This window comes from Stegodyphus dumicola, chromosome 10 (assembly GCF_044657685.1).
Source record: "Stegodyphus dumicola isolate Sdum_Otavi_A_Nest chromosome 10, ASM4465768v1".
In the NCBI taxonomy this organism is placed as follows: domain Eukaryota; kingdom Metazoa; phylum Arthropoda; class Arachnida; order Araneae; family Eresidae; genus Stegodyphus; species Stegodyphus dumicola.
The window spans coordinates 163,782,889-163,809,568 of NC_140777.1; the positions used below are offsets into that span (position 1 = coordinate 163,782,889).

Consider the following 26,680-nt stretch of genomic DNA (forward strand, 5'->3'; position numbering starts at 1 on the left):
CTGACTGCGTAAATCATATCATGCTGTAAATAAACTAGTATAATATTACGAGGAGGTATAACTCAGCCAAAAAATAAAAAAAATTGTAAAATGAAATGCTGAGATGAGAAAGTATGTTGCATTTTTGAAGTTATATTTTATGCTTTAGATAATATATTAAAAAAAAAAAAAAAAAAAAAAAAAAAAAAAAAAAAAACCATAGTTCAGTCTATAATACCAAGAATCCTCCCCCACGCACTTTGATGTGCATCTGTAGAGATGGGTGCTTGAATATAGTTGTGTAAGTCTCAAGACAAAAACTTTTAAAATTTTAGTAGGAATTTAAAATTTATGTTTTTATGCACTTTGATGATGCAACCCAGCTGAACATACTTATTTAAAATATGGGTAAAAAGCTTTTGAACTTTGATTTAAATTCAATATTATTATTTTATAAAAAATTAGCAAATATAACACTGACTGCGTAAATCATATCATGCTGTAAATAAACTAGTATAATATTACAAGGAGGTATAACTCAGCCAAAAAATAAAAAATTGTAAAATGAAATGCTGAGATGAGAAAGTATGTTGCATTTTTGAAGTTATATTTTATGCTTTAGATAATATATTAAAAAAAAACATAATTCAGTCTGTAATACCAAGAATCATCCCCCACGCACCACACACACTTTAGATTACCGAGGATTGTAGGGACCCCTTTTTATTTTTTGTAAATATAGGTTGTAATATATTTTTTTGTTCAGGAAGAAATGCCGTCAAACAATATTATTTGATACACCTCGAAGCTGTTATTTCAATTTTCAACCCCTTTGGCTTCCTAGGGGCTCTTTTTCAACCTTTTGGATAAATTTAGTTTGCATCTAAAAGGGGCCTTAGAAATATTTTCCCTTCCTTCACAAACTGTGAAATTTATTTCAAAAGCAACCTATTTTTATCTTAACCCAGAGGGCAAATTTCTCTTGCCGTGCCCTAGTCTTTCATCTGAAATTAACAAAGGCGATAAGAATAAAAGCTTGCTTTCAAATCAGCAGTTTTTGTGATTACACTAAGAGTGCACTTCCATTTCCTGTATTTTTAAGTGCGCTTTCTCTTTGTGTGATCTTATCACACCACACAAAGGGAAGAAGGCTTGACTCCCAAATGACAAACCAGTTGTTAATCACCTCTTTTCATTTTCATTGAATTCTAGGATTTTGGAAAGCACAAAGCAACGGGTGTCTTTTGGGGGCTAACATGCCACATTTAGCCCCTACAGTTGTGCAAAATTTTGACCCCAGATGGGAATTTTGAAATCATCGAGTCTTTCTCTTTGGAAAAGGTGAAGTGCTGATATTAAAAATTTAACTAAAGAGACGAAACTCAAATAAAAAAGGAATTCAGTCCTAGCGCAGGGTCAGTAAACTTCCCATCCCTTCACAAACATAATATTGAATCCTAAATAATTGTAAATTAATCATAAAAAATATTACATCATAAGCTGTTATAATATAAAGAAATTCTGTCATGTCATGGAATTGGAAAGGAGAAGACTAGTGCTGCCATCTATTGGCATGGTACCCTCAGTGTGGGCACTGGTATATATTATATACTGGTTTTAAAGTCGTATAAATAATCTTTCGTTAATTATCACTTCTGACTGAAGTGATTATAGCTTTGACTGAAATGATTATAGCTTGGCAATTATAGCTTTTGGCATATAAAAATTAGCATTTTTTCGGAGGTTAAAAAATTGACAAACAATCTGTATATATTATATACCACTGTCCTTCAAAGGATTAAAAGGTGTCTGCTCCAATTTTGAAACTGAATTCTTTAGAAAATTATTGATGTTAAAAAAGATTTGCTATGACATATTTTATAGATTTCTGAAATTCTCTTCTTCCCTCTTTCCTTCAGTTGAGGGGGGTCATCATAGCTGCCAATCCTTTTGCTTTTCAGTTATGAAAATGTGAACTCGGGGTTTTTCATCACATCTCCCAGTTTTTAAATTTAGCTTTGTTAAGCAAAATGTTTCCCAGCAATACATGAAATGTATCAAATTAAAGATATTTACAGAATTCAAATTCCATTTCCCACCTCTTGTGATTTTCAGCATAATTTTTTTTATTAAATTTTATTCATTGTGAATTGTCCTAATCTATTATAGATATTGGTAGATTTTTTTTTTAATGTGGACTGGAACACTGATGAATTAATATGTTGTTAATTTTGTTTAATATCGATATGGTGCATTACTAAGCCTATCCACTGAATAGTATGTGCATCAATTATTAATTTTTATTTTAACCACACTTAAAAGTGATGAACAAAAGCTTTTCTTCCCTACTCAGGATTTTCACAGTTTAAGGTTAGCAGGTTTGTCATATTTTGGATAAAATAGAAAAAGCACTTTAAATTTAGTTTCATATTATGATTTTTCTAATTATTTGTTTAAGATGAGCAAGAATGTTTGTCTTTAAGTATAAGCATGAATAGGAATGAAATTTTTGTATATGTAAAAAAAGTAATTGTAAATTATGCAGCATCTGTAACATATCATGGTATCTCTCATCAAGATGACTTTCAGTTTTTAATTATGTTGCTGCTATTATATTGAAATATAATGTTAAATTATAGTAAATTCATTGTCACTTATCAAACTTTTCATTGTGCAGTGCTGCCCTTGACATCGCTTATCTATAAAGAGTATTTAATACTGGTTTCTTGTTAGCACTGGAAGTATTTCTTTGTAGTATTATCTAATGATGAATAGTCTCATATAAAATGATGCAGATCTGCTTCTCTATTGCATTATAGATTTATGTATATAAAGAAGAACATGTGTTTATGAACTATGTCATGATTAAACATGTTTTTCTCATTTCATTAGTTTTTAATTAATCATATATAAGGCTGTTAAGATCTATCTTGATCCTCCACCAATTTCCTCATTTATTACTACTAATTATTTTCCCTATTTTTCTGAAACTTTCATTGATCTACAGCTAACAGAAATTCTATTCATGTAAGTAATGTTTTTGCTGTAAATTTTGTTTTAAGATTTCTTAATTTAGTAAAAGATCTTCTTGAAAAATCACGTGCTATTAGGCAAGCTAAAGATGAAAGATCGTTTCATATATTTTATCAACTGCTGCAAGGAGCTTCTCCAGAACAGCGAAGTAAGTTATGTTTTGTTTAAAACTAAATGTAATGTTATTATTGCTACCTTAAAGAGGTATATAAGGAAATAATAATTACACTACAACATTAAAAAAGCAACAGAAACGAGTTTACATTAAAAAAGCAACAGAAACGAGTTCTTATATATTAGTATGCAATTATCCTCTCGTTCTGTTATAGAAATATAATATATATATAATCTAAATTATTTTTATTTATCTGGTGACAGTTTTATTTCCCGCCGTTTTTAAAGTTTTACATTCTTATATTGATTCTTTTTGTATTCATGCTTCCTGAATCTGCATTTTTTAGATAAGTAATCTGTTATAAGTAAAAGTTTTTTTTAGTAGATTTTAGTAGATTGCTCATGTTGATGTCCAGTTTCATAAATATTAGCACTAAGTTAATGTTACATTATGTTGAACACTAATTTGAATTTATTGTTTTGATCATAATTAATATTTCTTTCTCCCCCCCAGAGGGATTTCTTTTAGAGGACCCTAAGAATTACACATTTTTAACTAATGGTCACATAGCAGTTCCTGGCATAGATGAGGTACAAGAATTTCGAAATACATGTAATGCAATGTCGATTATGGGTCTGTCTCAAGATGACATGAATGGTTTGTATTTACTTTATTAAATTTTATTTCTTAAATATTATAAAATAAATCAACTTTTATTTTAATGAATAAATTATTGAATCTAATGTAGTATTGATGAAATAATAATAAAAAAGTATTTAGTATAATGAAATAATAGTATGTAGATGAAATAATAATAAAAAGTATAAGTATGTGAAATTCAAAGGAGCATTATTTTAAATTGACGTGAATTATAATAAAAGTATATATTTAATGATTTTTCACTTTTATGCATGCAGCCAAAAATTAATATGTATATTTTTAGTAGTTTTTGCTTTAACATTCTTAATCATTTTGTTATAATAATTTTGTGATTTGAAAAATGGTATATTATTGTTTCAAGTGCAAAGTCATTTAAACTAAGTTTTTTAATGTAATAGCTATGTAAATATTATTCCAAATCTTAAACATATTTAGATTGTTTGAAAAACATGCTTATATACAATAGTTCAGTTGTAATAATTTTCTGTGTGAATTTTCTATGTTTCTTTAATCTTATTTTTTTAAGTATTTTAATACTGTAGTTTTTTTATGAACATGGTTATAAATCAGAATCTGGGACAAAATGCTGTAGAAATCCTTTTTTACATATATTTAATATGGAAAACGAATAGAATGTGGAGAAAATTTCATCTGAAGTAGTGGATGTGAAATTATACTTGATTAACCCATCAATTGCCAAAACTACAAAGAATGATTTTTTTTTCTGGTACAAATAATAATAAGTATTAAGTTAAGTATTTATAGCATACATTTACATTGAAAATAAAAAGAATGCTCTAACCTGTGGAAAAATCTAGTGTTGCGTTCGTGCAACTTCGGCGGAATAAGAATACTGATGTTTAGTGATGACTATGATTGTACTTGTGCGAAGTTTTGATTGAGTGGGCAATGGATTACTTTTTAGCTGTGTAACGTTTTATAAATCTACAAATCACTTTACTTTTAATTAATATAATACAGTCAAAAGTCCTTAATTCGGACACCCATAATCCGGAATGATCAATAATCCGGACCTCAAAGCTACAAACTTTCTGCGCATGTGTCGCGTTCAAGCATGATTTAAATCAAGATGATTTAAATCAAGTTCCTCGTCATTATAATTCGCTTCGGATAGGGAAGAAAGTGACCCAGAGGTTATTGAAAGCGAAAACATTTCGATTGACAAATTAGTCGGTATTCTAGACACAGCAATTTTAGGACTTGAACAGCGGAACTTTGTAACTAAACAAGAAATTATGTCTGTTTAATAGAATTAAAGAGAAAGTATTATTACATTGAAAGAAATGTTTAATAAAGTAAACAAATAAATATTAAGCTTTTTCTTTTTGTAAATTTTGATACCCTTTAGATCGTAATTGTTCTTTATTTCATAAATTACGGTTTCATATTTTTAATTTTGTAATTTCTGCATGCCATCTTACCAGATTTAAACTGATGATCTATAATCCGGAAAAATCGATAATCCGGAATCGCCGAAGTCCCAACAAGTCCGGATTAACGACTTTTGACTGTATTGAAATTTACATAATATTTCTTTTACAAATACAGATATTTTTCAACTGAAAGATTCAAGCTTGAAAAGCTTGACTACAATCATGATGTAAAGCTACATTATATATACTTTGCATCTATAAAGAGTCTGGTTACTGCATTTCTTTACAATGAAGTCTTCTCTTATCCTCAGACTTTACTATAAAATGTTTACCATTTCCATGCAGTGGCTTTGGAATTCTGAATTTACTTCCTTTGCTGATCTATTTCTGACTAATTCTACACTCTTAGTTGAAGTTTGCAAAAGAAATAATGCTCTCTTGCACCTGAAATCTAAAAGAGACTTTTTATTTCCATTAGTAGAAAGTCGTGATATTTTCCGTGCATTTGTCGATGATACATCAGTGTAATTGGCAAATATTATTGGCCATCACCATTTTTTGCGACGAACTCTTATTCTGTAATTGGCTACTAAATTTTTGCATAAATTGACTCCTCCCATTTTGGCATTGTGTTGTTCAAGTAAGATGAGGATGAGATACAATTTTGTTTTCCTTTGTGTTCTTGAATAATGAGAAACACATTTTACGAGCTGAATATTTCAAAATGTTGAACCAACAGTTACAACCAAATTATCGTTACTCTGGGCAAAAATTATTTTGTTTTTCTCTTCATACTGGAAATCATAATAAATCCTGTTTTTCTTATGGACACATTTCACCGTTTCTAGTGGGCACATTTGTTTGTGGTTTTCTTGAGTTGTTTCTGTAGCACTCAAATCTTTATCTTTTAGATGACAGAGAAGAAGAATCATAACTGACGGTTCATAAGTGAGGAATCATAAATGAAGGAAATCCTAAATGATGGTTCCTTTTTTTAATCCATTTGAAGTTTTCTGTTTTTTAAACTTTTTTGAACGACTAGCACTGTTTTTAGAAGGCTGAAACTTACTTCGTACATTAAATTCAACTTCCCCAGCAGTATCATTTGGTAAAATATTATCGTTATTCAAAACGTGTTATCATTCCCTACTTCTTCATCACTAGCTTCTGCAATTTCTAATGGAACAACAACAATATCAGTTTCAATCTAGTTATTATCATCAATATCACCATCTGTTTCTTCATCAAAAAATCTTTGAAGGGTTTCTTCTAATGTAAGGTGTCGCGACACGCAATGAACTGGAAGTTGATCTGTCAGCACTGTCCTCATCTTCAGGGCAGATGTTTTTACTTTATTCGGCTTATAATTCCTCACTAAATGTAGTATTTCATCTCAATGTACTCCGTCTTTGTTATTTTTAAATATATTGTACTTCATCTTTGATATGATTTAAATCAAATTCCTCGTCATTATAAATATCACGAATACACATCAAATAGTTTTCTGTTTGCAATTTTCTAATTTTGACTGTGCATAATGTATGCTTTATGCATACGCCCATTGAAAGAAATGTTTAATAAAGTAAACAAATAAATATTGAGCTTTTTTTTTTTTGGTAAATTTTGATACCCTTTAAATCATAATTGCTCTTTATTTCATAAATTATGGTTTCATATTTTTATAATTTCTGCATGCCATCTTACCAGATTTAAATTGATGATCTATAATCAGTAAAAAACGATAATCCGGAATCGCTGAAGTCCCGACGAGTCTGGATTAAAGACTTTTGACTGATATATAATAACTAGAATGGAGTCCAAATGGATTAACCAACCGCAGATTTATAATCATAATCTTGTGTTTAAATATTTATAGCATCAGTGCATAAGATGGGAAAGAAGATAGTTCATACCTGTGCAGAACCTCTAATTAGATAATGGGAAAATGAATAATAATAGAATTTCCAACACAGAATTCTGCTGCAGTGAGTATTGAATTCTGAGAATTGATTCTAGAGGAGTTGTATATAGATCATATAGGAGTATTGTCTTAAGTTTTGCATGCCTGCTATAATGAAGATTTAGGTTAGGTTGCCTTTTCCTCATTAACCCTTTCAAGATGAGTGTATCATATACGCATCAGCAACTAATTCTCATACGAGATGGCATGCCACTTAACACAACTCACCTTGTAGACGGTGTGTTGCACCAGAGCAATGCAGTGTGCAATGCACCAGTGCATCATCCGGCTGCTAGTGGCATTTGACAGTGATGCGTATATGATACACCCATCTGCAGAGGTTTTTTAATTCAGCAACATGCCATAGCAAAAGGGGTAAAATGTATCATTTAATGTCTTTCAAGATTTACAGATATTTAAGCCTAAGGTAAATTTTCTGTGTTTTTTATTTTTTATTTATTTTGTTTTTATTTTATTATTTTTTAGCAATATTTCGTGTTGTATCGGCTGTTTTATTGTTTGGAAATATAAAATTCAAACAAGAGCGAAATTCTGATCAAGCCACTCTCCCAGATAATACAGTAGCTCAGAAAGTCAGCCATTTGCTAGGTTTGAATGTCACTGAAATGACAAAAGCTTTCCTGAAACCTCGTCTGAAGGTTGGCCGAGATTATGTCACTAAAGCTCAGACTAAAGAACAGGTAACCTTACTTTCATATTAAACCTTTAGTAATTGTAATTAGTAGAATATTAATTTCTGGTTTAAAAAGCCTTAAATAGCTGAAACATTTAAAATTTTAAAATTATGTTGCTCTTTCAAATGTTGTAAGTAATAGTATTTAAATAACTTAACTTTTTTAATGCCTGCTGTCAAATTTTTTATGTTCCCATACACATTTCATGCCTTTTGGTGTAACAAAATGTGTTTAACAAAATCTGAGGGATGGTGAAAATTTGTACTGTCATGAGTCGTATTATGTTTTTAATTACATATTTTTAGTTTGGACAATGAAATCAAGGGAGATTAGAGGTGTCTAGTCTTTTCACTGGCCTTTCAGATAATTTCATTTTATGATAAGAACATGCTTATTGAAAATATAAATAAATAAATAAAAAAAAAAGTTAAATTGGCAATAAAAACTTTCAATGTCTTTGTGAGTCACCACTCCATTAACATCTGTGCTTTCACACAATAGAAAATATGTGTGTATAATATATATATATATGTAATAATATCAATATACATATATATGTAATAATATCAAGAAATGATGGAGCAATGATGATGCTTAATAAATATTAGATCCATATTGAAGAGGAAGAATTCTAATTGCATAGTATGCTAATATATTGAGTTGATAATATCTAAAAAAACTTGGCAGTTTGGTTTTAATTCTATTTTTATTTTTCAGTTGAGGTTTGTGGCCAGAATTCACTTGGCACTCTAGTTGTGCCTATTCAAGAACATTTACATTTTTTATATTGTTTCAATAGGTAGAGAACAGAATGAAGCGGCGTCTAAGCAGCACAGAGGCAAAAGCTGAAGTGCATAGTTATGCAAGATGGAAAGACACAAAGAGAAAGGTTTTGGTTTGAGTTTAAAGTTTCAGTTCCCAATTATTATGTCATCAGCGTTGCACAGGCGAAGCAAAATTGAATGATCTAGAAATGACGCAATCCAGAGAAGTTATTACAATTTTTAGAACACAGAGGAAGAATTAAAGAGTTTACCATTAGTTTAAATTATAATTTTGATTCACATATTTTTATCTTACATATATAGATTACAGTCTTAGCAAATTTAGTAATTTAATGAGGCCATTAAATAGTTCGATAGTGAATAATTTTAACACTGTTTGGTTTCAGACATATTGGTTTTTATTTGTTGTTGTTTTAGCATGTATTAGGTTAAGTAATTAAAATTTGAGATGCTTTTGTTGAGTGGAATAAAGCACTTGATTCTCTGTCCCAACATGTTCACTTGTCATTGAAGAATTAAATAGTTTCTAAAAGGATTGCTTTCTTCTTTGACACTGGAAACATTATCAGGATTCTGGGTTTTTATAATAAAGTAGAACTATGTATCTTCACATCACTGCAGAGTAGAGTGGAAATTGGAGGAAATACATTATCATTGTTTAATCCCACTGCTGAAAAGAGCTGTTGCTCACATTCTGCTACCTCTGAGATTGAATACCACTCATAAAATACTCTTTGAATTAATTTTGCTTGTTTACTTCTGTATTAATTATTTTGATTATTATAATATGATTTTAAATATTTATAGGCTGAATTTGCAGTTGAAGCAATCAGTAAGGCTTGTTATGAAAGAATGTTCAAATGGCTGGTGACACGCATTAACCGGTCTCTTGATCGTACAAAACGTCAAGGAGCATCCTTCATTGGCATACTTGATATTGCTGGATTTGAAATATTTGAGGTAAGCTAAATGCTAGTGGCACATAAAATACAAAATGCTTTTTAAAAATGAAATAAATTTTCTGTGCCAGAAGTGGGGATAACTAAAACAGGGTAACTTTTAAATATTTATGTAATATTAAAAACTTTTATTGAATTTATATGAAATTTCTCTTTTATGATGTAGTTACCGTGAAAAGTAATAATAAGCATCAAGACCGATGCTTGGCTTTTTGCATCCCAATGCAGTCTCTCCTATTCGCAGATTCTATTACCCAGTGCCTCCTTAAAGTCTCTAAATTTTGCCTCCTTGGGCAGTTGCACTGTCTCTGGCTATGTTGAGCAAAAGTGATATTTAACGAAGCAATATTTTTTATTACAAAACTTAAGGAATAGATTTACAAAAACTTTTGTAAAATTCACTTAATTTACACTGAATAATGACTAAAATTAATTGTTGATATTGTATCTCTGTCCATATTAAAAAGTAAGACTTTTTAAAATGACGTGGTCAATAAATAGTCTTAAGTCTATTTTTGGAAAGTGGTGCAAATTTAAAAGTTTTTGTATTAATTTTCTTGACTTAAGGTTTGACTTTCTTAAAGGCTTGATTATGAATATAACTGATTACCTTTTATATTAAAAATTCATTTGTTAAAGTATCAAAAACTTATGAGAAAGTTCTTAGGTAATGCAAATAATCATAAGTTCACAAATCTGTGTTTCGTGTGAAAAATCACACCTCTCTTAATTGTTACAACTGAGTATATTTTCTTAAAATTGAAATTTAAATATTACTAAAAGGCTTTACTGAAAGACAAGCATGCTGGGGTGTGGAAGATAAAACATATTTATTTCTAGCAGTGGCAAAACACTGCTTTTAAATAGCGAAATTTGTTAACTAAATAATTAATTTTCCAAACAACAACAGTCTCCTGCACTGGGGATGAAAATGTTTTGTTTTATTCAGAACAGTGTTGCCACTACTCGCTTTTAAACCGCTAAGTTTGTTTGTGAGATTGGATAAACTCCTCTTTTTTTTTAGTTTTGTAAATTAAAATTCTTATATATAATATAATAATGGATACATTCTTAAGCTGAAGTATTATAAATCAGTCAGCATATAGAAATATTAAAATTTAATTCCACCATATAATTAAGTTTTTGTTAGACCATTTTTCGTTAACCTAATTTGAAGAGCTTAAATCAGCAAGAAAGATTAGTAACAAAATATGATCTGATGTAACTGTATTAGATTTTTAACATTTTTGCAGCACAAAGCAAATCTTAGAGTGAATCGCAGGATATTAAATTAATTAAATAACTCGGTAATAGCAAGCTTTTTCATAATCCTACCACACAGGATTTAGAGGCTGATTAAGCAAAAGTTGTCTTCATGATTAATAAAGTTTTAATTTCAACATGTATTCTCTGATTTTAGCACAGTCTTGAGCAAAAATTCATAAGCAATTTAAACTGATTTATATTCAAAGTAGATGGATGTTAGTGTATCCCATTCATCATATTACAGTGTCTTAAACATGCCAAGTACGAAGAGAGAAAAAGCACTTGTAATTTATTATTCCTGTTTCACTTTTTTAAACATGCTACTATAAAGGGTGAAAAACACAAATGCATATATTTAAGAAAGCAAACATTAGAATGTGATGGAATAAATACATACAATTTGAGCAGAAAATGTTTTTCTAACATCTTATGTATTTTCTTACCACCCCTCTGATATAAACTTGGGTTGTTGATACTCCAACAGAATCTCCAAGCATTTTGTCATAGTGCCATCCAGGGTTACACTTTGTTTAGTTAGACAGTATTTTTATATTCAGTGTAATCTTATTTGTAATCACTCATATAAGCAAAACCGGCTATGTTAATTGCTTTGCTTTGTAATTTATTTTAAAAGAAGCAAATAGCAGCACACTTTTTAATAAAATATATAATATTGATTTTTTAGTGTTTATTACTGTTTCAATAATTGTAATATTAGTAATTTAAACTTTATTATTGTTTTTATTTCACTTTGTTTAATAATATTGAGTGCAAATTGTATAGGTAGCTTATGGTATTGAATCTTTCCTAAGATTTTTATGTGTATTTTAATAGTTCATTTAATAACATCTTTTCACTCCCTTTTCTTTTATGTAGCTTAACTCTTTCGAGCAACTGTGTATCAATTATACGAATGAAAAATTGCAACAGTTATTTAACCATACAATGTTCGTGCTTGAGCAAGAAGAATACCAGAGGGAAGGAATAGAATGGAGGTTCATTGATTTTGGCCTTGACCTTCAGCCTACTATTGATTTAATAGAAAAGGTTTGGATAATGCAAATTTTAAATACTGTTTTTCTTTAAAAAGTATTTTAGTGTAGTATTTAATCTGTTTGATGATTTGTATAAGTTTAGTACTGAATTAATAGCAGTTACTCATCAGTGATGAAATGGCTAATGCTTCAATAAAATTTTGCTTTATTTAAAAAGAACAAAAAAGGAAATAAAAATACCCACCACCACATAGAAATTTATTCTTTTTAAGCAATCAATAAACAAAGGAATTTTCATTCAGGAAAAAAAAAAAAAAAGTATCAAGGCCTAATAATAAGCAAGTATTCATGACTAAATCAGTTGTTGAAATTAAGAAATTAAATTTTAATAAGTGTTAAATCTAATTTTGCATGTATTTTATACTATTATACATCTTAAGAACCAAAATGACTGAATGCTGGATGTTTTTTGGAAGGGTTGTAATGAATGGTCTCCAACTGCACAAGATATCTGCCGAATATATTCCAAATATATTTATTGTATGGCATTTATATTCCATTACTATGTAGGCTACCCCATAGCATTGGATACCCTCTTTAGAGAGAAATCTACGTTTGATGAGGTCAACTGGTACTGTTTATAAAATTATTTTGCACTGTTGAAGAGAGAGTGTGAAGAGGGATTATGGATCTCGTATATGCAATTAGGCATTCAGAGTATTATTCATATTTACTTTTAAGTATCTGCATCCATTCATGGAAGTGTTATTAAAGGTCGTCAATATACTTTTGTTGTATTGAAGTTTGTTCTGTGTGGCTATTCTGTCTTCTTTATTGCCTTCTTATAGTACTGTCTTGTTATCAGATTGTGAAGTAAATCCCGACTCTTAACAAAAGGGAATATTGGTAGCATTCATAGTTTGATGTTCTGGTATCCATCTGTAATATTCTGGCATGCAGTTTTACAATATAAACACGAGTGTTGATTTGTTAAAGGAAAATAAATAGTTGCTGACCTAAAAGCCAACAGGATCCAGTCAACTGCAAATTATTCATGTTGCTCATGAACCCCTAGTCTGTGGAGTATATTTCAAGAAAATAATATGAAAAATGGAGAATTTTTTTCTTTCAGAGCTAATCCCACCCAGCTTTCAAATAAATATTGAACAAGTGTAGCCATGTATTCACAAAACAGTGACTTATATTGATAAATGGAAATGAACTCATTTTAGCCTTTCCAGAAGAGAAACACCGATCCTGCCTGATTATTCCTGCTCAAAGTCAGTTTGGGCATTCCCAGTTTAGTGGGCTGCCGGAACTGGATTTGGGCGACATTGGTAAGAGATAAACCTTAAAAAGTTCATTTAGCTGCTGGCTTGCATTTAATCTCCACTTTTCTTCTCATTTTCTCATTTGATTCCATCATCAGTTATAAATGTCAGTTGTCATTCTCTTAGATAATTGTTTGCATTGCTGCTGACCAAACTTCCATTTTTGGAACCCTGTTTTAGGAGCTTGCACCAACTTCAGCTCAAAGTGCACGAGTCTGGCAAATTTACTATTAATTATAGTTCTGCAGGTGTAGGATCATTAGGATAATATAAACTACATTGTTGAGTTATTATTGACTGAGGTATTAGTCTTCTCTTCCTCACCTAAAATTTTATTTTCTCTAACATTTAATTTTTGAATTATTTTGAAGAATAATATGCATAACCTGGAGTATACTTATTTTTGTTACATTCAGCACTGTGCTTATCAATCTGTGGTCAAACATGTTCATAAGGATATTGTTCTTACATTTACTATGATATTATGATATATTTGCATTATATGCTAATTTTTTTGAGCTGTGTACATTGTACATTGTGCACGAGTCTGGCAAATTTACTATTAATTATAGTTCTGCAGGTGTAGGATCATTAGGATAATGTAAACTACATTGTTGAGTTATTATTGACTGAGGTATTAGTCTTCTCTTCCTCACCTAAAATTTTATTTTCTCTAACATTTAATTTTTGAATTATTTCGATGGATAATATGCATAACCTGGAGTATACTTATTTTTGTTACATTCAGCACTGTGCTTATCAATCTGTGGTCAAACATGTTCATAAGGATATTGTTCTTACATTTACTATGATATTATGATATATTTGCATTATATGCTAATTATTTTGAGCTGTGTACATTGTGTATGGAAGCTTGTTTTGCAGAAGCGGAACTGTCTTTTATGCTGTTTGTATTAAAAAAGTACTACGTAACCTCATTATTTTATGCTGTTTTCCATCACATGTATCAAGCATAGAATTGAGAAGTGAGCTTTTCTGAAGTATTGCTTGCTTGGTTATTGAAAATATTTAGAATCTGGAAGAAAATAATGTATTGATATATTTCAAGCTGAGATTAGAACTTTTGAAAAATGTGTTATGAAAAAACCTTTTGAAATGGAACCAAAGTTTTTAAGATTATAAATATGAGAGTATGAGTTTCTGGCGAGGCTTTGTATTCAACCTGAAAAACAAAAATGCAAGTGTGAGAGGAATTTTAATTTCTATGTGTGAAATATGATTTGCTAAAATTTCTGTTCATAAGATGATATTTTTATGCTGTAGAAGTAGTCATATTATAAAAACCAAACATTTCTTAGATTTTTCATGAATTTCATCCTAATCTGATTTAAAGTACAGTAATCCTTTGATTATGTAATTAATTTGTTTTGTAAACTGTCATGTAAGTTGACTTTTGAATTGCTTAAATATAAGTTCATAAGAAACTGCAATTTTTAGTATTATTGTATGTGTATGTTTGTTTCTGCACTAAGCATCATTTAGCAGTATGTGGTCAAATACAAAATATAAAATTATGGAAATTAAATAAAAGAATATAGAAACAAACTGAATTGTAACATTTCTCGAATAAAAAAAATGTCATCTGGTAGCTATGTATAGTGAGAAAGTTTGTACTGGTGGTAAATGACAGTAAAGAGAAATGCTGTTTACTGTTAATTTTTACCATCCATTGTTGAAGGCTGAAGGTAGTCTGGGTAGTCTAAGATGTTATCTTGATGGTATTATCAGTATCTCACAAACATGTCTAGAGCATATTGTATGGTCATAATGCTTTTTATATGCAGCATATCTGTACTTGCTGTCTCTCCTTTGAGTTCGTTGATTTGAACCATCTAGAAATCTTTTCTCCTGATGATGAGGGATCTGCACCTGTTTGCCCTTGATATTGATATATAGTCTTAGTCAAAATATATATCAAACCCAGAAGGTTGTTGCTTTGCCTAATTTTACATCTAGCAGTAGCTTTACATGCTCTCCCTCTATCCATGATGCCAGCTTTCTTTTTCAATTTTTTATGTTAAGACCAAGCTGTAAGATCCTGAAGCCATTGAAACAGCAATTTCTACATTTCAAAACTTAGTCAGGCCTCATGTGTCCATAATGTTTGTTCATTTTAACATTATCATACCTTTCTTGCTTTCTTTCAACAATACCAACTTTATCCTTCATAGTCATATTCATTGTAGGAGTTGGTTTGTTTTAGATCCTGAGCTATTGCTGATATAGTTTTCTTTTCTTCATGCAAACAAATTATTTTACAGATTTTCATTTTTACATTTGTTACTGGTGCATTTAGTTTTCATTTCAAATCTGTTTTAAGGATAAAATAGGAAAAGTAATAGTGCTAAACAAGTGACTAAACTAATCATGTAATTATTCTCTGAATGCAATAAATACTAGTTGAGGAAAGAAGAAATGTTTTTTAAAGTCCTTGTTTGAATGTTACAACTTTTGCACACTGACATAACTGCAAATTAACATAAGTCAGGGAATTACTATAGATAAGTAAAATCATAATCAACTTTTATTTAGTAAATAACTGCAATTTTTAAAACTTCTTAAATAATAAATAAATAAATCCCTTCTTGTTATTAAATTTATCTCTTTTCCTCCTCCCTGTAGCCTATGGGAATTTTAGCATTACTGGATGAAGAATGCTGGTTTCCGAAAGCTACGGATAGAACTTTTGTTGATAAACTTGAAACTGCTCATGCAATGCATCCCAAATTTGTAAAATCTGATTTCAGAGGCAATTGTGATCTTAGTATAATTCATTATGCTGGAAAAGTAAGTAATACAGTTTTTTCTTTATTTCTTCTAAAGTTATCAGATATATGATTTGTTTTAAATATTTTAAGGCTTTAGATTATTTTATGTAGAAATTTGTATATAAACCCTTTCTCTCAGAATCGTACTGCTCATTAAAGCAGTTTCAAAAATAAAAGTTTTTTTTTTTTTTTTTTAAATTTACTTAAAAAATGGTATTTATAAAAGAACTTTTTTTAAGGAAAAACATGTTGTGTCACTCTAGGTGAATGTGTGTCATATCAGAACGTATATGTATCTGATTAACACACTGTTGTCTTTCTACTAATTATAGTTGCCTAAAAGAGTGCATTCAAAACAACTATATGCCATTTCAGAAACATGTAATTAATGATTTTAATTCAAAGAACATATGCAAATTTTTATACTATTCTGTAACCTTGATGTATTGTATCAATTTAGGTAAATTATTTGGCTAAGCAGTGGCTCATGAAAAATATGGATCCTTTGAATGACAATGTTGTATCTTTATTGCAAACATCTCAAGACCCATTTGTAGTTCAAATTTGGAAAGATGGTGAGTTTTTTCAGCTGCATAATTTACTTATACTCTTTTGTTTATTTTATGCCACTGTTATTTTATTAATAATATAAGTATGTTTATTGGCAATGAATTTAGTAACTTTTAAAATATTGCTTAGTTTGAATTTATTGATAAATATGAAAATGAATATCCTGTATTGAAATTATTTGTAACTTACTAAAGCATTATTTTTGTTCATATAATTTCTTAATGACAGCCTGCAAGTTGTGTATATAGTTAAACTTTTTTATTTTATTTACTACAGCGGATATTGTTGGTATGGGAGTTGCAACTTTAGGAGATACAACATTTGGTGCAAGAACAAGGAAAGGAATGTTCCGAACTGTAAGTCAGCTTTACAAAGAACAGTTATCAAAACTGATGGTGACTCTTCGCAATACAAATCCTAATTTTGTGCGATGTATTATTCCTAACCATGAGAAGAAGGTAATATTTATACAGGTTTTCTAAATATGTATTTGTGTTATATTGGATTTAAAGCATCATGTAAAATACTTTTGTTTACATGAATATAATTTTTTTATGTAATTTGTATTATTATCTCTGAAATTCTAGGCTGGAAAAATAGACGCACCATTAGTTTTAGATCAATTAAGGTGTAATGGTGTTTTGGAAGGCATCCGTATATGTCGACAAGGTTTTCCAAATCGCATACTGTTCCAAGAATTTAGACAGAGGTATGCTTCTATATTTAAAACGAACAATTCTTTTATGTAAACTGGTGCATGCTTGCAATTTGTAATCATTTACCTACACATATGGATTTTTTTTGTTTTTTTTGTTGTGTTTTTCTTTACTTGTTAATTTTTGAAACTCAAAGTGGCTGGATACATAAGGCTGTTGAACATTAGTAGTTCAGCTTAGATTCTGTTCCTGACTATTAGACTTCTACTGTTGGCTGTATAGGTTTTTTTCATGGCTTTTCCCATATGTAATATGAATGTAAACCAAGTTCCTTTAAAATCTCCTGCACAAGAACATACTTTGCCTTAGACATATAACCTTAATATGCTTTGCCATAATCCAATAAATCTTAAATTGAAGCTCTACAAAAAATGGCCCATTTAATTTAAAAATTACTTATCCTAACTTTTTATTTAGTGTAAGTTAAAATTATTAGGATTGCTGAAAATGATAAAATGTAAACTTTTAGACCATTGTCCAGGCATTTTATTGTTATCATATTTCTTAAGTGTACCTTAGAATTGCTGATCTCTTTCATTGCAATTTTGTCAGCTGCTGTTTTTATGCTTTCTTTCTTAAAAATCTTACTTACCAATGTTTTTGATTGCTGAGTCTGTGAAGGATAACAGGTAATCAATGAAAAAATAGAGAGTGCCTGAAAAACAGGTGCTAAATGCGAACTCATTTTGATTTTAAAAGGCAGATTTTGATAGCTTATAAGATTAAGATGCTGACATTGTAACAAAATGAAAAAAACTATTGACAAGATAAAAATATTTTAAACAAATTTTAATGATTTGTTAAGCTTACTAAATGCTTATAAAATGCACATAAACAATAATAATAATATTGCATAAGAAGAAAATTCAAAATTTTTATTCCTTATCTGAAATCTAAAGTTTGGTATCTGCAAGACATTTTTGTCAGTTACACTTTGTAATCCAAATAATATATTGACAGCTAAATATTGAATACTTAGACTGACATTTCTTCCAAATAATTCTGTGGTGTTTAATAAAGTATTAAATAACTCACTTTAATTTAAATTAAAAATAAACAAATTATGAACACTTTCTAAATTTCAGTTGTACTAGCTGAATTCTTTCTAAATTCTAAGTTTTCAGAGAAAATTGTCCAAGTGAGACAAAAGAATAAATAATGAAATTTTTCTTTTACGAATAAATAAAAATACATATATTTCTATTCTAATCTTTTTTATTTTTTTGCCATAGCTGGATACTTCATAGTGTTTCAAATCATACAAAGTTAATAACTTTGGATCGAAGTTGCTAGAAATAATTTTCATCATAAATTGTCAATCATATTCTTTTCTTTTTAAGTTTGAATTGGGGGGAGGAATAACTGTTTGCTTATAAATGTATTCCCAGACAAAGAAAGTGCTTTTAAGCAAAAATTCATAATTGAGTCTTTTTCTCCCTCCAGTAGAAGCAATTAAAGTTAATTTTGAATAAGATTTATATCACACTGCAAATTAATTATCGATTTGTAGAATTTCTGATGCGTTATTCAAGTTCGTTTTTAATGGTAATGAAAATAATGTAAACTCGAACTTCAAATAACTAAGATCTTGAAGTCTTTGCAACGAATACATGATATAAATGTCTTCTTTTGCCACATAAAATTGCTTTTGGGGGCTTTGAAATGTCTTCATTTGCCACATAAAATTGCTTTGGGGGTTGTATGCGGCCTGCAGGCTGCCAGTTTTAGATCAGTGGTGTTAAGTGATGATGCATGAGGATTTATAAAATATAGATTTATATATATTTATAAAAAGTTAACATTTTTCTCATTCATTTGAAGTGGACAAAAGTTTCTGATATGTACATGCAGATTTATTTCATTTAATGGAGAAAATGATGAAGCAGATCAATTTTGTTTAAATCTTGAATCACTGTTGTTGTTTTTTTCAAATGTATTCATATTACTTACAGGTATGAATTATTGACACCTAATGTTATTCCTAAAGGATTTATGGATGGAAAATTAGCTTGTGAAAAAATGGTATGTAAATGAATTCTTGCAGTCTCAGTCATATAATTAAAGACATGTATTTAAATATCATGCTAATGCAAATTGTAGTTATGTGTTTACTCTAAAAATAAATATAGGTGCTTTGTATACACAACAATATTTATTTAATTAACTTGTAAAAGAATAAGGTAATTTTAATAATAAAAGGTATTTTTTTTTTTTTACTTATGAAAGAATGGTAATTTTTTTTTATTAGATTAATGCTTTGGATCTGGATCCCAACCTGTATCGAATTGGCCAAAGCAAAATTTTCTTCCGTGCTGGTGTTTTAGCACATTTGGAGGAAGAGAGAGACATGAAAATATCTGAATTGATCGTGCAGTTCCAGGCATGCTGCCGAGGTTTGATTGCACGCAGGTTAGTGGTTTTATATATATATATATATATATATATATATAAAGAAAAGTGAATATTACCAAGTAAATGATGTAACATTATAAAAATACTTAATTGTTTATAAATATTTAAAATTTTCCATACAGAAATTATCAAAAAAGGTTACAGCAACTTAGTGCTATTCGTATTATTCAGAGAAATTGTTCTGCTTATTTGAAACTGCGTAACTGGCCATGGTGGAGATTATATACTAAGGTATTTTATTTGTTGTGCTTTTATATTGTGTTATTTGGATTTTGTATCTAAAGAATATTATCATTTAGACTGATAGTGATCATTTACACATTGAGAATAATTTTTTTTTCATTCCTTCAAATTAATAATTTGATATCTAAACCTAAATTTAAATCTAAGAAAGTTAACTATTTAATTTGATAATAGTTCTTAAAATAAATAATAATTGTAATGATGCGTAAATAATTTTTTTGTTTATGGAGAAGAGGTAATGTTTTGTGTATTTTTAGTAAATTTATTAAATTTCAGATGTTAATTGTATTATTCATAGCTTGTATTATATGAATTACTTTTGTAAATGTTTTCATGAAATCTGAATACTGATGATCGCTTAGGTAAAACCATTATTGCAAGTTACTAAACAAGAAGAAAAGTTAATTGAAAAAGAAGATGAACTGCGGCAAGTGAAAGAAAAAATGGAGAAAGTGGAGCAGGAAGCAGTTGACCTGGAAAAGAAATTGCAAAAGGTATTTAATTTGTGTAAAATCTGTGCTTTTATACATTTTATTTCAATTTTTTCAAACTAATTTTAAATTACATAAACGTTCACTGTAATTTTATATTTTGAACAAATAATTTGCTGAAACCTTTATTATAGATGTCCTGCTCACTAAGCTCCAAGACACTATTTAATACCATCGTCAATAGATGGCGACACGCTCGCCTTCCCTCTCTTCATCAGGAAGTTAATAAGCTCCTACTTTAAGGAAAATTTTTACGCGTACTAAGACTGCCCCAGTAGGGGAAATAATTGAGGAGTAAAGACCTTCAGGTCGAAGACTCGTCAAGACCGAAATTCATGGCATATTTTGAATATATATAAGTTCCACTAAATAACTTTTGAGGTGTTGTCACAGGGAGTGAAAATATTTGTTATATAGGTTTCCTGAACTTTTAAACTTTTTGTGATCCATATGCATCTAGTTCTGATTTACTGTAGTGTGTGCTGCGTGTACATGTAATTGTAGTTCATCGCATTCCAGCGACTGGCACTAGGCAGTTTTGCTTCTCAGTGCAGTCAGTCTCTGTAGATCTTACATTCTGCTGTCTTGCACCTTACTGAATCCAAAAATGTTTGCTGCGTAATGCCTCTCCTGAATTCAAAAAATTTTACCACTTCTAAATTTTGATGCTTGTTACTTCACTAAATTCTAAAAATTTTGCTGGCTAATACCATCTTTTGTACTAGCCATGTCCCAATCCACATATGTTCAGTTACTCTGGGAAGGGGAAGATTTTCAGAAGAAAATGTGTAATAAAAAACTAATAATAAGCAAAGATCAACATTTAATAGATAATTATGAGTTATTCCAATACAATATTGCATGTAAATTTATATAATTTTATGCAGTAAGGAAAAGAGTTCTGAACTTTTTTTTTACCATTGCTTTGAGAACCACTGTTACATATCTTCAAGTTGATTATATTGTTAAACATTTTGTTTTGTTATCATTGTGCAGATTAAAAAAAAAAGGGTTTTTTTTTTTTTTTTTTTTTTTTAAAATTCACATATCAAATCTGGGAATTTACAAGGAGATAATTTTTTTTATTGATATTTATTATTGTTACTCTTAGGTTGTTGAAGAAAAAAATACTTTGGCTGAGCAACTTCAGGCTGAAACTGAACTATGTGCCGAAGCTGAAGAAATGCGACTAAGGCTAGCTGCACGTAAACAAGAATTAGAAGAAATTCTGCATGATTTGGAGGCAAGAATTGAAGAGGAGGAAGAAAGAAATCAAAACCTGACTGCCGAAAAGAAAAAATTACAGTTGAACATTCAAGATTTAGAAGAACAGTAAGCTTATTATTCAGTATTTTATTATTTCTAATGCATTAACAGAAGATTATTGATATATCATATCCATTATGAAGATATATCTGACTATGAAATGTAAGAAATGTGCAATTTTTTTAGATATAAATTCATTAAAACATATTGCTTTTTATGTTTTTTATTGGTTATTTTCATAAAAAAATTACTTAATGTTCTGATAATTTTGTGAATTAGATTTATACTGTATAACAGAGGTGACCAACTGGAGACCCATGGCCATCTATGTTTGGATGGAAATATATATATCTGAATATAGATTTTGCATTATAAAGCACTGTATTTGATGGAGAGAGGAAAAAAGCTCACTCGTTGAGTAAGGCTGTTCAGAATAAACTGAAAATATGATTATTTTCCGTAATGAAAGCACTGCAACATTATCATTTTTTGACTTCAGCAGAAAAAAATATATCCATTTTTGCATACACGAATATAGCTTTTCCTTTATGGAAGGCAATGCAGGTATCATGTAGAAGCAGACTGACTGAGGATCACCATCAGAACCTGAAGATAGTCATTGTCACCAGATAATTACTTCGAAAAATTTGTTGCTTTGCACAAATGTTTATAAATTTTCTTTTTAACTTTTTTATCATCTTAAAATATAAATATGTTATTAAAAATTGTATTCAAATAGGCATTGTCTCGAAAGATCTTGTGTTTATTATTCTGGGATATATTTCTAAATATAATATTTAGAAATATGTCCCAGAATATCCCAGAAGTAGCACATGCTATGTAAGCTAATACTAGTTGAAGTTGACCAGTTTTTTTTTTTTTTTTTAATAACATGATAGGTATTGTTTCATTGAATGTTCCGGTTTATATCATCTTTAAAATACTTTTCTTGAATGAAACAGAAGCATTTTGTTTCAGTAGTACTGCATGAACAAAATTATTAATTCTAATGATCTGTATTTTAAAATTCTTTCCCCCTCACCTATGCTAGGTTGGAAGAAGAAGAAGCTGCTCGTCAAAAACTGCAGTTAGAAAAAGTAAATTTAGATTCTAAAATTAAGAAAATTGAAGAAGATTATGCGGTTTTGGAGGACAGTAATCAAAAGGTCATAAAAGAGAAAAAGACACTGGAGGAAAGATTAGGAGAAGTTTCTCAAGCTTTGGCAGAAGAGGAGGAAAAATCAAAGCATTTGAGTAAACTAAAAGCCAAACAAGAAGCTACTATTGTAGATCTTGAAGAAAGGCATCGCAAAGAGCAGCAAGTATGTGTATTTATTTAAAGTTTCAGAAAAGTATTTTAAGAAGTATATTTTAGATTTATCTTAGAAGTAGTTTTGGAAGTATTTTAAATTTGCCTATTGATATTTAATTATTTGTTTGACTCATTGAATTTTGCATTTTTTTCTCGGGAATTTTAAATGTATTGACATAGTAATTTCTTACTATTGTTGTGCAAAATGTTTTTATGTATCCCCATTTTTTTTTTTTTTTTTAACAATTCATTCATTCAGCTTAACAGGATTTGCATTCACTTGGGAAATCCTGAAAAGTCTAGCACCACATGTTGGCATTCCCCCCTTTTTTTTTTCCTTTTTCTTTCAATAAAACCCCATGTCATTTCAAGGATGTATGTCAATTTTTACTTCTCTACCTAAATTATCTTGTGAATTATTGAATTTTCAAATGTTAACGGACTTTTAGGCCACCTTGTACATTAAATAAAAATTGCCTCTCTGAAAAGAGACAAATGAAGAAGTACCTTATTTTATTGCATTGCATCTTTATTTTATTGAAGAAAATATTTTATAGATCTCTTATCTGATGTAATTTTTGAAATTTATAATTCTTTTCTTCCCTTGTTCACGAACTATTTTTCATGTTTCTCTTTAAAAATGTAACTATTTTTTAATCCGTCTGTTTAAGAAGTTAAATTTTTCCTGAAAGGCAAATAGTGCAATAAATAACTATATTAATGAAATACCTTTTTCAGTGGAGTGTTAATTTTAGGCTGCATTTGTTTTGAAACTCCAGATTTTAAAATTAACGAGCTAGTCTCTTGGACAGCCACCTGGAGGTTATAATAAAAGGGGGGGAATGCATAATGGTTTAATGAGTGCAGCTGTTGTAATTTTTCTAGTCCAGCTAGTAATTAGTAACAACAAAGTTGCAAAACTGCATTTATTGCGTTTTAATCACTTGGTTTAACTAATAGCAGGCAGATTAAATAGGGAAGAAAAATTAAATAACTTGTGCTTTGTTGAATGGCAACACTTTTTTTCAAACATCATTGTTAAGTTTATTGATGAAATTTGAAGTATGACTATCTTACACTTTGTGTAGTAACAACATTTTCTTTATAAATTACTGAGTTTTTTCATCAAAATTTCATCAAGTTTGTGCAAGACTATAAATGAATGAACAAACTCAAAATTCTGGCTGCAAGATGCAAATGTTTGAGTGGAGAATTACATGTGAGCTACAGATTTTCCATTCTTTAATAATAGAGATGGTGTATTGCTACAAGTTCTTTTTTGAGAATAAATATTTTTTCCAGAATTGGATAGTTCTTTTAAAAACCCTGCCAATATTTAATGTTTTAATTATATATTACTTATATCTATTTTTTTCATTTGCTTCCCAGTAATGAGTAAGCTAAATCTTTATAAAAATGTTCTTAGTGCATTGTATTCTGTAATAAATATATAAAATTATTTGATAACTCATGCAATCTTAAAACTTCATTTCATTTGGTCCGATTCCTTTAAATTTCAGTGGAAACCCTGTTAATTTTACAATATTGTGATTTTAACAGTCTGATGCTTCATGTTTTTGATGATATGTGGAATAATTTAGAAGTTGTTTTTATTCTTCAGAATTTTGAAACATTTAACAAAATGTAGAATCAAGCAATCTTAGTTATCATATTGTATAGCACTTTTCTAATTCTGCATTTTATATGCACATTACTAGTTGCTTGCATGGCTAGCTGCCTACATTAGCAATTATATAAGAAAAAGAAGAAGTAGATAATGATTTTAATGAGTTCATCTAGTGTAATTTCATAAAAAATTTAATATTTCTATTCAGCCATCTCATGATTTTAAATGCATTTTCAGTCAGATTAAAGAGTGCAGTTCTGAAAAACTATATTATGTAAAATCACTTAGTTTGTTACTTAGAACCAAACTCATAAATTCATTCAAAATATGAAATAAATAAATGAAAATTCAAAATTTGGGCTTTGGTGGGCGCATATTAAGGTGAAGGACTATGTGTTCTTAGAATTCAGTGGCTGTAGGTGTTGTTGTTTTTCTGCAATGTAAGCAACATACATGCATACATACAGCTTTCACTTCTTTTGTGATATCTCAATAAATACTATATCTTTCTATACTATTCAGATACAGAATATTATATCGTGTGATTTATTGGCAAAAATTTAAATTGATAAAAACAAGTGGTAATGTTTCATGTCATATAACAAGTGTACATCCCAAGAGTTTATTACAGATATGCTTTTTTATAATATGTGTTTATGTTAGTAAATTAAAATTTCATCAGAGTTATGACAGGCAATGTGTTAATAATGTTTGCTCTCTAAGAACAATTATTCCCCCCCTCTTAAGTAATCACTATTATAAGAAGCAAAATTAAGTAAAGCATTTTCACTTACATTACTGTACTACTAACAGTAAAACCTTAGTTTTCATTGGAATCAACAACAATTAAATACCAGTTGTGAATTGAAGATTAATGTTTAATATTGTTATGTAGTAAACTATTTTTTTAGAATGGATATTCAGTATCAGTCATTATCTAGAAAAATTAAATTTGGTTAAGCTGTTAAAAAGAGAAAACAAGCTTTGTTAAAAATCAGATCTTTTATATTGAAATATTATTATGAAAAGCATATTTTAAGTAAAAAATAAATATGTGCAGTAATGAGTGGCTTATTTTTTTTACCTGAGACGTATAAATAATTTTAATTTGAGTTTGAAAAAATATATATTAATCTCAAAATAATAAAATGAACTTGAAAAGGAGATACAAATAAATTTAGTAATTATTTACATTTATAAGATACAAATAAATTTAGTTATTTTAAAAATCTGTTTCAAAGAAATTAGTCACCAAGATTTGGTTAGGTATAGTTTCTATAAGCTTTTAAAAACTCAATAGCTCTCTTTCTTTCTTTCTTTCTTTCTTTTCTTTCTTTTCTTTTCTTTTTTTTTTTTTTTTGTCCAAAGGGGCTTAGTCCCTGAAGGACTATTGTTTTCATTTTGCAATTTTGTGTGGATTCATTACAAACGGCGATTCAATTTTCAAACTGTTGCCACAAAGTATTATTGCCTTGTGTTGTAAAGATATTAAATAATGAAAAATCTGCATAAATGTATGTATATTTTTCGCAATTTGACAAAACAATGGTACATAGAGCCATCAAATTTTGAATGGCATAATCCTCCTGCGAATATGGGCATGTGGAAGACCAAATTTTGTATTAACGATTTCCTATTTTGTAAAACTTTAATGAATTTTTGATTAACAAACTCAAGGATTTCAAAGCGAGCAATAGCAACGTTGTACAGAAAAAAACATTTTTATCTCCAGCACGTGAGTCTCTGTGTTGAAAATTCTAAAGATTTTAAAACTATTTTGCAATGTTGTTGCTGTTGAATTTTATGGTTCAAATGCGAAGAACATGATATTTAATAAATAAATGTATCGCACAAAATGTTAAAAAAATGCCCTTTTGGACGTACTTTAAAATCTGAAACATTTCAGACTTTATTATTATTATTTTGGAAGGGTTTGAAGGAGGCTGTAGATTTTTTTATCATGATATTATACAGTATAGCTAAAAATCATATATGTACTTTTTAAAACTTTATGACTACAGTAAAATGCAATGTAAAAGTTCACTCTACTTATGACCATTTCTGTCACAAGTATCTAAATGC

The 26,680-nt window shown here is 29.1% G+C and overlaps 1 protein-coding gene across 2 annotated transcripts in view; it reads left to right on the forward strand.

Moving 5' to 3' along the window:
- The window catches only part of LOC118185946 (uncharacterized), a 191,198-nt gene that overhangs the window by 109,448 nt on the left and 55,070 nt on the right, over positions 1–26,680 (forward strand). For both annotated transcript variants that reach the window (XM_085825795.1, XM_085825796.1), the window contains 15 exons: positions 3,062–3,160; positions 3,641–3,784; positions 7,628–7,842; positions 9,429–9,581; positions 11,723–11,893; positions 15,816–15,980; positions 16,422–16,536; positions 16,808–16,989; positions 17,119–17,240; positions 19,200–19,269; positions 19,496–19,656; positions 19,782–19,890; positions 20,265–20,396; positions 21,505–21,725; positions 22,711–22,981. In XM_085825795.1, the coding sequence (XP_085681921.1) occupies positions 3,062–3,160; positions 3,641–3,784; positions 7,628–7,842; positions 9,429–9,581; positions 11,723–11,893; positions 15,816–15,980; positions 16,422–16,536; positions 16,808–16,989; positions 17,119–17,240; positions 19,200–19,269; positions 19,496–19,656; positions 19,782–19,890; positions 20,265–20,396; positions 21,505–21,725; positions 22,711–22,981 (2,330 nt within the window). The remainder of the gene's footprint in view (positions 1–3,061; positions 3,161–3,640; positions 3,785–7,627; positions 7,843–9,428; positions 9,582–11,722; positions 11,894–15,815; positions 15,981–16,421; positions 16,537–16,807; positions 16,990–17,118; positions 17,241–19,199; positions 19,270–19,495; positions 19,657–19,781; positions 19,891–20,264; positions 20,397–21,504; positions 21,726–22,710; positions 22,982–26,680) is intronic.